Genomic DNA, 13,304 nt, shown 5'->3' with positions numbered 1-13,304 from the left:
ACCATTATAAAATGGTTGTAATACAATAATTATAATCTGAAAATAATATAACAGTAAAGTACATCTAAATTATATATCAACTGATTAATTTGTGCTTAACTTTTCATAATCTAGTTTCTTTTTGATATGTTTGCAACCTAATTTCTCCACATAATTGTTCTTATAATATACCTACATTGCATTTCTTTCCTCCAGGGAAAATGTATATTTGCTAGTGGAAGTCCATTTGATCCAGTTACTTACAAGGGTAAAACATTCTGTCCGGGGCAAGGCAACAATGCATACATATTTCCAGCCGTAGGATTAGCCGTTACATCCGTTAACGTACCCCACATTTCCAATGAAGTCTTTTTAGTAGCGGCTCAAGTACTTTATATATTCACATTTTTGTAAGCGAAAAAAATCTATATTCTAACTGAAAATTATTCTTTCAGGCTCTTGCCGATCTAGTAACAGAAGAACAGATGAACGAAGGAAGAGTTTATCCTCCGCAATCTCTACTCAGAGAAGTATCTGATAATATTGCTGCAAAGCTGATAGATTACTTTTACAGACAACGCGTTGCCACCCTCCTTCCAGAACCCACAGACAAACTTGCTTTTCTGAAGACCGTACAATATGATTATAATTATAGAGAGAAACCAACAGAATATTAATGACTAAATGGAAACATCAGATTTAAACTTTGTAAAATTATGGATTTCTGTAACAGTCTTTACTGAAAAATCAACAGTTTCATTAAAGAATGCTACAGAAATCTATAAATGGTATTTACAAATGTTTATCAAAATCAAAAAGTTAACTGTTTAATTCACATTTCATAGTATTTCTGCGCATTTTGTCAAAATTAAATTAATAGAAATCTGTTTATTAATAAAGTAGACATTCTATATTTTTATTCCACACATTTTAAATGTTTGTTGTTTATAGTATTATTTGTTTTTTATGTAATGTTTAAAGTGTTTCTGTTAAGTATTGTAAAATATGTAATCATGACAATACAAGGGATAATCAAACATTTTTCCTATTTTGAAAAGTTGAAAATTGAAGATATATTTTTAAAAATGCTGTTAATCATTTTCTATGAGGAGGTTGAAATGCTAGGAGGAGGTTGATTTAATTTGACAACTGAAAAATTCTGTCCAAAGTATTCAATTATTTGTAACCTAAAACACAATAATAACACACTTTTTTTTTCAAAGTTAGAAATAATCATTTAAATTGTATTAAAGTTAATTTGTTTAATTGTAATTAAGAGCAGAGATTAAAGATTTTTCTTACTACATATAATTTAAACTATTTTCTTGGAGTAAGAACTTCTTAGAATACTCTAGATTCGGCTGTACGCCCATCATCAGGAGTCAACAACAGAATGTCTCTCTTGTTGACTCCTGATGACGGACTGTCATCTGAAAGCACTAGTTCTCTAAGAAGTTTTTGCTCTGAGAAAAGAATTTTAAATTCTACTTATGTTTCAGGAGCTTCCTTAATAATTATGTCGCTACATTCTAATACAGAATAAAGCATTCTTCGTCACTAATTTAACAAAATACTAAACTTTTTTGATAATCCCTTATATGTAAATCAAAATATGTTGTTGACATTTTGCCTTAAAATATGGATATATATATGCTTTATGGCATATGTGATACAGTTTCGATTGGAAGAAAAATAATTTGAACAACAGATTATAAAGATATATATATAAAATTTAAAAATTTGGATATTTCTGTAGTAAGAAAATATTTAAAAATTTTGTTTTCTGTACTGTGTAAAAATATGTTGTAGATAAATATAAGAATTATTAAGGAAAATGTAATAAAAAATTTTAAATATTGTAAGTTTTATTCCTTTTAATTTTATTAAAAGTTCAAAAATACATTAAACGTAAGAAATTAAACTCAAATTATATTACTAATCAAATAAGCCTGATTTATTATCAGGTGCATCTCTTGCATTAATTAGCCTTGAAGCAAAAATTTAACAAAATTTGTGTAGCATAATTGGCAATTCAACTGTGCAGTAAGCAAGAATTTCAAATACAAATCTACTCCAGATTGATCTTTCGAAATATTAATTAATTTAATTCTAATTTTTGAATTGAATACAAGACTAACTTAATTGCTTACCTTTTAGTCCAAATTACATAATAATTTAAATTTTTAATTAGCTAAAATGTAGCCGATAACATGTTAATCAAATAAATCAAGCAAATTTTTCTTAAGAACCCAGAAATCACCCCAGGTGGAATATCATGTAGTTCTAACTTAAAACGCACATGATCAAGGTCCTTTGATCGTAGGTGAATACAATACATAACCTACCTGTTGCTTCACAAAAATTCTGTGAAATATAACTGTAAAGGTGTAAAAGTTTGAAGCTTGGTAGAATTCTTTGTCATAATCATCAGTGGAAATAAACATGTAATTGGCAAATCATTGTCCCTTTTGAATCATGTATTTATCCAATTCACATGCCCACTATAAACCCTGTGCTTTTCCTCTTCTTGGAGGCATTGTGCCACAACACACCTAGCATCATCTCTCATCACATCAGTTGCAGAGCTCTGATATAAACAATATTTACATATGATTTTTTCATGAGTACAGCACTTTTATGTAAAATGGCATTTAAACATTACAAATAACTTATTTGGGTAAAAGACATTAAAAGTATGTTATGCAGTATTAAATTAATTTTAATGGTAGATATTTTCAAAGTGCTCCTCATCTGATTTAGCACAAAATTCAAGCCTTTTTTCAAACTCCAGAAAAACCCTTTTTAATGTATCACTTTTAATAGTCTTAAAAACTGCAATTAAAAAGGTTCTTAATTCTGCATTCATTGGCCCTTCTTGTAACAATTATCTTTGATAAAACCCCAGAGGAAAAAGTCAGGACAGTAAAAAAGGAGACCCACAAACTTTGGGTAGTCTAATACAATAACACGATCTTGATATGTTTAAAATACTTTTAAATGTGTCTTGGGTGCTTTGAGGAGAAGTACTATCTTGCATAGTGATATTTCTGGACAAAATCATTTTTCCTTGACCAAGGAAACAATTTGGTCTCTAAGAAACTTTTATATATGGGACCTGTGACTGTGTTCTCAATGAAATTTAAATATAAATACTCAATGTAATTGCTGGCCATGCTATGATCTTCACTGGATGCAATGAATTGTACACAGTGAGCTGTGGATTCAATGTTCTCAAAAATTGAAAGTTTTGCTTATTAACATAGCTAACTGTTCATAAATATTATCTTATTGGCATCTAATGTCCCTCTTACAAATATTTCTGTCATTTTATTAGCAAAGCTCAATTGAGTTGCCTATGCACCTTAGGTAAATTTCTGATGAACAGTAATTTTGTAAGCATGCATATCTTGAGAAAATGTTATCTTCAAAATATTTTGAAATTTCTTCCAGCCATTCGGCAGTCAAAACTGAAATTTCAGGGCCGGGTTGTTGAGACAATCATCTAGGGCAGGGTTGGCATGATTTAAAAAACATGTTTTAAAATATAGTCATCGGATTTAAAACATTTAAAACATGGTTTTTTTTGGAAATAAAACACTTGATCTAGTAAAATAGAAAAAGAAAAAAACAAAACAGAAAAACTTCAGTTTAAGACTCGAGAATGTGCAGAATGTTTTATTTAATATAACATATAGCATTTTTAAATGTTTCTTTATGCAATGGCATTTTTAAGATTTGCATGTACAAACAGCAAAACAGGATTGACAGCAGTGGCTTCTGCGGCTTGAAGAATTTCTTATTTTCAGAAATGTACAATGCTTAGTAGTGTTTGTTTAGGTGCTTGAAAACTTGCTTTGCTGCCTTTTCCTGTCCAAATTGATTTCTAAGTTTTGAATGAACAAGTCCATAGGTAGAGAAAATTCTCTCAATTCCCACTGAAGAAGCCACTGCTGTGTGCAGCTGTGTAACTAATTTTAAAAGAGGTTCATCAATTCTGTCACATAGTGACTGTCACCATGTAAGAGGCGTGATATTAGTTAACACAGACTCTGCAAACATGTGTTGCAGAAATGGGCTAGTTTTTGCCAAGTATTTTAAAACTGAACGCATAGCATCTGGGTAGTAAGCATGACACAGAGTTAGTGCAGCATCTTTTATACTGTCTGTGAGCTTTGCACCCTGGTATCTTGGGTCCAGAAGATTTGCTAAAAGGTGATAGTTTATGATAGCCATATCAAATCTGTCTTTGGCTGCTTGTATGACTCCAGTGATCCCAAGTTGTTGCAAATCATTTTGAACACTATAAAAGTAATAATATTAAATGTAAAAAATGTGCTTTTATAGAAAAACTACATGAAAAAGTTAAAATAACCAAAAAATGCTTTTACTATATTCGATAAATATAGCTGCAGAGATTGTTATTCTTTCATTTGACAGGCATGAAAATTTACACATTCAGTCTATATTGTTTACAAACCAGTTGACATTGAGAACAGCTGGTGACTGCTTTCCCAGGACATTTACACGATAAGAATGGTAAAAGTTTAGAACGATTTAATTACTTTGATTAAAAAACTCTCATACAAAAACAACAAGGCAATTAATATGCTAATTAATAAAATGTTATAAAAAATTTTTGCTGCAAAAGTAATTAATAAAATTTTCATAGATCATAGATAAGAATGTATATGTATTAGCCCATACATTTTTGGAAAAGGACCGTTTTTTTCATAACACTATGGAGATAACTAGGGCAAAGAACTAAAGAATATCTATTCAGATACAAATTGAGTTATGATCCAGGTAAAACTTTATAGCAAGCTATAGAAAATTTTAAAACTTATAATGGTTCAAAATACTCATCCAGCTGTTGCAATTCCTGTATATCATCCTGTAGGTGGTTAACTTCAATATGTTTTTTCATACTAGCGACTAATCGAACCATTTCTTTCCTACATATTTTGAATTGCACCCTGCATGCCGGTTTTCCTGGATTTCCAGAAAATAGTTTGTACTGGTTCCAGATATTATCAAGCCTTCTTCCTGCACTCATTTTTACTTAACAAGTAACAACGATGATAATAATGTCTTTTTCCATCCAATAATATTACAATACATTAGCTGTATTGCTAACAGTATTAACTGGCATGTGCTGTCAGGAAATTTCCTCTTAGTGATAAAAGTCGCGTGTCACATGCTTTTATGACCCATGAGAGAGAGAAAATTCCCATTCCCACGCTCACGTTTAGCTCACAAGTCAGAAAAAGTTTATTTACTAAATTTATGTAATATAACATTTTTTTTTTAAATTTAAAACATTGTTTTAAAACAGTATTTTATAATGTAATATAAAACTGTTTTAAAACAAAAAAAAAAAGAGGTTTCTAAGTAAAACATGTATAATTTAAAAAAAAAAAATATATATAAATTTCCCACCCTAATCTATGGTAGTGCCCAAGGAATTTTGAATTACCCTATTGACGTCATATTACTTTGATATTATCTAGGGTACATATTAGTATATGAGATATAGGAACTTAAAGCTAGAAACCACTGTTCAGAAATGAAAAAGTCTCATTTTCTTACATTCTAACTGTCCTGTCATTGTCTCCAGATGTACCAAACAGTATGAAATGCCCTAAGTACTCTGTCTATCTGTTCATCATTCTGGTAATATGCCTTCACAAGAAAAAGCTTTTGGTCCTTGCTTAGATTAGTCATCTTGTGTTTGTTTAATTGTTGCATTATAAAAAATATGGCACTTGTTTACTAAACACATTGATACTCTAGGTGTCAGTATTCTCCTTACCTCTATAAACTGTTCCTCCATTTGTGCTACCTCCAATGCTCATCAACAGGCTCTCAAAATATTCAAGCCAACTATTATGCATTTCACATTTGTCCCACCAGCTCACCATCTGCACTTTGTACACAAAGTACACTTTTCTTTCTGTTGCCACATGATAGTTTTCTATTTTTCTCAAATGCACTTTGCAAACACTCAGTCCATTCTTCATTCATTCTGTCCTTTCCTTAATCATTCGTGCAACTTCTCACTTCTTCATTCTGTATTCATCCTCACTCACACTGCCATTCAGTTGGCTCATTTATTTAGCCTTCCACTGCTTGCTCAACTCTGTCTTTCCAAACAAGCCCACTCTCATTACACCACATACCTGTTTTTCAAGAGGAAAGATAACAAACAAAATGGAAAATGATGTAACTAAATATAATTATAAATAAAAAAAATCTTGTTACCTCATAACAGAATATGTCAATTTCGGAAACTCATTTACCAATAAGTTGGTCAGTCACTCACTGTACAGTATTTGATTGACTGAGTTGCAGTTGGGCTGCAGCTACATGGCTGTCACCCCAACTAAAGTAGCAGATGGAGTAGTGGTACTCCCTAGTATTGATAGTATTTTATATATTCATTGAAGAAGTCTTTTAATGTACATAAAGTTTTTTTTTTTGAATTTGCGCAAGGCAGTCACTAATTTTATTGATGCCGTTTTGATGTCTGAATTTTCTAAAAGGAGATTCCTGATTTTTTTGAAGATGATGCATTCATCCAATCTATGGATGGAGAGTGTTATCAGTTTTAGTAGGATAGTAGTTACATTTACCACGTCTTGTTAGATTTTGTTTATACATGAAGTGGTTGTAAGAAGGAAAGTGGTACGAGCTCTGTTGATAAGAATGATAGTGTCTGTCTAGATCTTCATACTTGGGGTTGGTGCTATTTTCTAGCCATGGATAGGCTTCCCGTTTATGGTAGGAGATCCATATTTGGCTCACTTTTTCTTTCATACCATTTTTGCAGCTACAGTAGAACCCCTCTAGTCCGCCCTCGGCTAGTTCGTCACTCCGGTTAATCCGACCGTGGTCGGACTCGAGAAACTTGTCCCGACTCATCAGTGACTCACCGTCCGTGGCGTTCTTCTGTGTTCATTATAGTATATGTTTTACATTGTGTGTACATGTACAGTTTTGTGTGTGTTTTCAACATGTCAGAAGTGAAACGTAAACACGTTACTCTTTCATTAAATGAAAAATTAGCAGTGCTACAAAGACTGGACAAAGGGAAGATTGTTTATTTTACTTTTTTCTGATAATCCGACCTTTTTTGCGTTCCGACCATACCCCCAGTCCCAAAGGTGACGGATTAGAGGGGTTCTACTGTAGTGAGGAAATCTGATGAGATGATATTCGTTTTGTTGGTGGTAGTGGATTTGCTCTTAGCTAGCTTGTCTGCTTTTTCATTGATGGTGATGCCTACATGCCTGGGAGTCCATAAGAAATTTGATGCTGGGAGGATGGTTTTGATTAATGAGGATAGTGTTATGCTGATGACAACTCTGCTTGCAGAGTCAAGTTCTCATAGCAAATGTTAAAGTTGAAAGTGATGGGCCTCCACCTGTTAAAAAGACCAAGGTGATGACAACACACGAAAAAAGCCAGATTCATATGAAAGTAGACATGGAAACGAGTCCAGAATTTTATTTCGTGCGGATGAGTGGATTTTTTCAATGAATTCAATCTTTCCAGGATGGCATTAGAGTCTGTGCAGATGATGTCTGTATTTTTAATTTTACCGCATGGGATTGCTTGAAGGATTCATTGATTGAGTTATGGTCAGGCAGTAGCTACACAGCTATGTCACCTCAACAGTCTAGCAGACCAAAGTGTCAAAAGGAGATTCCTGATCTTTAGGAAGACGACACATTCATCCAATCTTTAGAGGGAGTTATCAGTTTTGAAGGGACAGTGATGACATTTGACTTGTCTGGCTATGTTCCTTTTAGGAAGGAAGTGGTTGGTCGATGCAAGCTCCATTGATTAGAATGGTGGTGTGTCTGTCTAGATCTTCATAAATGGGGTCGGAGGTTTTTTCCAGCCATGGACAGTCTTCTCTTTTATGGTAAGAGATCCAATGGTTCAAAAGTTGGTTGATTTTTTCTTTATATCCTGTTTACTGATGGAGAGGAAATGTTCTGGGGAGATAGGTTTGCTCTTAGCAAGCTTGTCTGCTTTTTCATTGATAGAGATACCTCCCATGGGATCCATATGATAATGGTGATGAGGGAATGGTTTATATATAACGTGTAAAATATGCCCACTGGGAGACCTACCTTACAACATTTAAATAACACAACACAACACACACAAGCACCTAAGTAGTATTAATTTAAAAATATCAAAACAAATGTTCAATAAATAAATGTGCAAAGATCAATTTACAATTATTTTTGAAATCGTATACTGTGTTTATATTTTATTATTAAATTTTTAAAAATACATAAAAGTATTCTAATTTCATCCTTCCCATCATAATAATTAGTTACTATATCAATTCAAATTTGAATTTAATTGAAACACCCAATCAAATCACATAAATTTATAATACGTAAATTTGGATTACGTATTAAAACCAATCACAACAATTCTAAATACATTAACGCATGAGAATTTTATTCGACTAAATCACATATTTTTTTCTATAATAAAAATTAAATATATTTTTAATTTAAAATTAATTTTAAAAAATAATAATAATTAAATTAGGCTTAACATACATAACGCCCTCTTTCTTAAAAACTGAAACTAAGATTTAAAAAAGAAAAAAGGAACGGATTTTTTAAATTGCCATATTTTTTATTTTACTTAATACCAAAATAAATCTCACGCGATACACATACTCGAAGCAGAAAATTAGCTACCGGTATTAATATATCTAAGTTTACACGAGGAGACGGAAAAAATCGATAAAAGTACACGAATTAGCATCGAGTATAGTAGGAAAGCGGGCCGATCGGAAGCGGAGCGTGTGAGAAGCGGCCAGTTCGGACGTCCAGTTTGAATCGAATTACATCTTCTAGTTGATAAAAAAAGAGAGTAGAAGACGAAATATTCGCGCCATGACTCACCGGCATCAGCTGTTTCACGTGCCAATGACGAAATCATGTTTCTAACATTGTGTTATGCCTTCTTGACTGTAGTGGTCCAGCGGCAGAGAAGACGTCTCGCCGATTTACTCAGAGAACGTTTGGGATGCGGCACCGTCTTGTTTCATAAAAATAACAGCACTTCTAGCTCCAAATTTACGGATGGAGAGATAAAAATCGTTAAACCTTTACTGGAAAAAGATGAGAAGAGAGTATCGCTATTATTACCTAAGGTATTTAATGGCATCCCTTCTCATTACAGTAGGAGTTACTTTTAGTTAATTGTCCGTGTGCCATCCTACGAGCCAATTAACTAAACTTCACTCCTACCGGTGGATTCGTTAACTAACTTGGTAAATATTAATTAAATGTGTGTATTTATAGCAAAAGATAAATTTATCCACTTGGAATTGTTACGGGGATTACCAACATGGACAATTAAGTAGGAGCTTTCCGGCCGTTAATTCTGTAAATATTTTATTTGAAATTATTTGCTGCGAGGCGAATGAAAGGAGGGATCGTAATTCCAAGAGTTGTTTAAATGTGAGTAGGATGTTCTGTTTGTCTTCGTTAATATGTTTTTATTGTAACGGACGTTTGGCTACTCGCTCTTCGGCATTGCGAGCGATTAAGTCTTAATTTATTTACTTATCGGAGTGTCGCACCGCGGTGAAATTAGAGAATGTATGTATTTATTCTGGGACTGTTTTTATATGAGTAAATAAACAATAAATAATTTTAGAAAATTATGTCAAAAATACGTGTTGTAACGGCACCAGTAGTTGACCATTTAAAGCTGTTTGGACTTTGATATTTTTTATTATGTAGTAATATGAAGAGCAAACTTCATATGTGAAGATAAAGTTTGTTCTCTACTTGTCATAGGGGAAAAAACATATATTATTAGACCTTTATTTACATTATGAAAAAAATAGCTTAATCGTGGACTGCACACTTTGTCAAGAGCCTTGCAAATGTGGAAACTGTGAAAGGATAAGCGAGCTCGATAATAGGAATTTTGAAGAAAATACACACCTGAAACAGAGTTCCCGGTATCTTCTAAAGATCCAACCGTGCCTTATTATGTGATCGACTTCCAAAAGGGCTGTTGCGTAATAATTTTTCTCATTGCTGTGAGTGAGACATCCTATTGTTGTTATGTGTCATTGAGAATGGGATTGTCTTATGATGCTTTCTGTGAATATGTCTTGTCTAAACCTGCTTCTATGGACTAATTACATGCAGATTTCGGTTTACGCGGTTGACTACTGGAAGCAGCAGCAATAGGAGCCTTTGCCCTATATTGATAAATTTTAGTTTATGCAAATCAGTAATATAAATTTCTTACTTTATCAAAATTTACATGAAAGATTTTGATCTTATTTTTACTGTTTTGAAGATTTTCATTCAATTTTCTTTTGTCTGAAGGTGAGAATATTATATTATCACTTTGTATGCATTTGTTAAAGGACTCGTTTAAGATATCGAGTAAATATTAGTCCCTTATGGGTCAATGCCCAAGATCATGATCTTGACTAATATTTGAGAACTTATCCTTTCATAATACATACATTATTTGACTGATTAAAAAAAGTAGTTATTCATTTATGCAAGAAGGGAGATTATTTTATGTTACTGATCAATTTACTAGATTTTTTTTGTAATATAAGCTAATGACCCTTTGGAAATACGATATTATTTCTAATTTTAATTTCAAATTTATGTTAAAGATTCTTATTTTTAGTTCTATGTCATGTATTAAACTTTAGTACATTGCACGACGGTGCAATAACATCGATGATGATGTATTAAATGAGCATGTAATTTTAATAAATTAATTATGCAATCTTTTAGACCGTATTAATATTATGAAATTCAAATCTGGATCTGTTTTGAAATTCATAGAATAATTTGATTATTATTAATTTAATTTATTATTCCAAGTCTTGGGTAATGTAAATTATGCAAGATCTCATTTTTGGTTGACACGTAACAGGACAATCAAACCTTGTCGTGATAGAAGCTGTGCCGAATAGTTTTGGCATTTCCGAGACAAACCTCATACTTGATGCCCCTTAATTACGAAAAACTTTTGAGCTTTTAATTTCATGGATTTGTCTTTGTGCCCCGAGCACATGCCGAACTTCACCTCTTAGTTACATCATTGTATATACCACCTATCAGAAATATATGAGTGACATCCTACATTCAAATGGAATTTTATATATATCCTATATACTGTATGTATAAATATGTTGAGGCTAGGGATCCAATATATAAGAGTTGCAATGAGAGTAGAAGAGTTAATCCTAATGCAAGACGGTAACTTAGCCTCTTAGCTAATAACCTTTTAAGCTAATTTGCATAATTTAATTAATTAAAATTAGCTTAATTTTAGCTCGGAAATAATTCAGCTTTTATATATTACGTACATACGTTTGATTTATTTATNATAAATTTATCTATTATATAATTTAAGTTTTATGTAACTTAAAATGACAAAATTTTTATTAAATAATACAAATGTTTAAAAAATATTTTTATACAATCCGAAAGTATTGAGAAGACCATTTAGAGTAAATGATGTCTAGAAGTGGAAACAAATATTTTATTTCAAATTTCTAAAATTATGGGAAAAGAAGCGAAAAATATATTTAGTACACGTTAAAATAGAACAGAAAATAAATTTGTTTGACATTGTAATAACTGCTTTACAGCTATTTTAATAGTTTAATATGTCAGATTAATGCTATTATATTAGCTCAATATTAAATGTAGACCTAATCAATTTGAAATAATTTCTGATCAGCTTTTTGTATACTATACTGTAAAAGTATTATAGTTTATCCTTTATCTATTATATCAGCAATTTAGATAGGATTTTCTAAGTAACGGATTCGACTTGAACTAAATTTTTTTTATGCTGCTTGCTTATATTGAAATGAATTTCTTTTAGTGCACGGAAACACAAAATATTTACAAATATTTATATCATTTTACATAATTGTAAATATATTATTTATGTCAAAACTTTCTAATTTGTAATGAGATGAAATAAACATGTAACATAAGTGAAAAATCAAAATTCTAATTTAAGATAAAGTTATAGGTTTGTTTCTATATTGAAATTTTCTTATTTCTTTGCATGTATACTTTATTCTAAAATATTTCAATAGCAATATTTTGGTAAGTAAAATTATTGAGCGGTTCTAGTTTAAAATATTATTTTTAAAATGTATTCAATATTTCCTTTCTAAAAATTCCATTAATAAAAAGGATTCATTGATTCTGAAAAGTGTAACAGAAAAAAACTGTGTTGCCATCATAATTCTTATTAAAAGTATGGAATGAACTAACTGTTTAGCCATGTTATTCAACAGAATTTCAATGCAATAATATTTTTAAAAATTATATCCCATAAGTTTCTGTGATATCAAAGTGAATAAATACAACTTTATTTCAGTGTGTGTGTTTTTTTTTTTTTTTATTAATTTTTAAAAATATTTAAAGCATTTTTAAAAGATAATTAGTCAGAAAAAGCATTATTAGGTACGATTAATGATTTTTAAAAAGTTGAAAATCGATTACAAAATATGAGTCTGTTCATATTCCATGTGAAAATGGAATGGAATACCAGATGGTTTTGATAATCACGTGAAGATGACATCTTTTACTTCCCCAAAGACCACAACTGATTATCTTTTATTTATTTCCGTTAGAGAAAGTTTTGAAAATAATGCATTAAAAATATAATATTGATGTATTCCAGATCAAATTCTTAAAATAAACTTCAAAAAGGTTAGGATTACAAACAGTTTTTTTTTTTTAAATAAGATGTTTGAAAATCATATTTCATAAGCAAACATTCCATTTTATAAATTAATTATAAAATGGAAAAACTACGACGGAAAAGTGACGAATCGAAAGTATCGTGAGCGCATATTATGATGTATGCGTAGGCCTACTATAGAGATGGAGGAAAGAGAAAGGAAAGAGCAAAGACGAGCGCTTAAAAAAAAAATAGGCAGGGTCAGACCCTCAGATGTGTGCGACGATTCTCGAATGAATAAGGTGTGTACGTGTGCTGATCTTTGTAATTATAAATTGTGAATACATGTGACTAATATTATTATTTTTTTAATTTTGTGCATGTTACAAGTTATAAATAAATATAAACAAATAACACTAACTCGATAACATTAAATCTAAATACCAAAATGATTAATTTACTGTGTTTTTGTTATTTCTTACTCCTGTTTTTAGGTATTCGGTATTCGGCCGAATAGTGATTAAATATTCGGTATTCGGCCGAATAGTGAAAAATAGGCCGAATAGGCCGAATACCGAATAGTAACCGAATATTCGTTACATCACTAA

General features: G+C 31.2%; 2 protein-coding genes across 6 annotated transcripts in view; both read left to right on the top strand.

Moving 5' to 3' along the window:
- The window catches only part of LOC111640263 (NADP-dependent malic enzyme-like), a 45,073-nt gene extending 43,346 nt beyond the window's left edge, over positions 1-1,727 (top strand). For both annotated transcript variants that reach the window (XM_023386265.1, XM_023386274.1), the window contains exons 13-14: positions 196-366; positions 435-1,727. In XM_023386265.1, the coding sequence (XP_023242033.1) occupies positions 196-366; positions 435-656 (393 nt within the window). In that variant the 3' untranslated portion in view covers positions 657-1,727. The remainder of the gene's footprint in view (positions 1-195; positions 367-434) is intronic.
- A 6,818-nt stretch (positions 1,728-8,545) lies between these two features.
- Positions 8,546-13,304, top strand: part of LOC111640237 — a 31,631-nt gene continuing 26,872 nt past the window's right edge. For 2 of the 4 annotated variants that reach the window (XM_023386245.1, XM_023386250.1), the window contains exons 1-2: positions 8,546-9,160; positions 9,312-9,470. In XM_023386245.1, coding sequence (XP_023242013.1) covers positions 8,945-9,160; positions 9,312-9,470 — 375 coding nt within the window. In that variant the 5' untranslated portion in view covers positions 8,546-8,944. The remainder of the gene's footprint in view (positions 9,161-9,311; positions 9,471-13,304) is intronic. The other 2 variants (XM_023386238.1, XM_023386256.1) reach the window with 2 other exon arrangements.

This window comes from Centruroides sculpturatus, unplaced genomic scaffold (assembly GCF_000671375.1).
Source record: "Centruroides sculpturatus isolate CEXI.00-Female unplaced genomic scaffold, Cexi_2.0 scaffold177, whole genome shotgun sequence".
In the NCBI taxonomy this organism is placed as follows: Eukaryota; Metazoa; Arthropoda; class Arachnida; order Scorpiones; family Buthidae; genus Centruroides; species Centruroides sculpturatus.
This window is presented reverse-complemented; position numbering and strand designations above follow the sequence as displayed.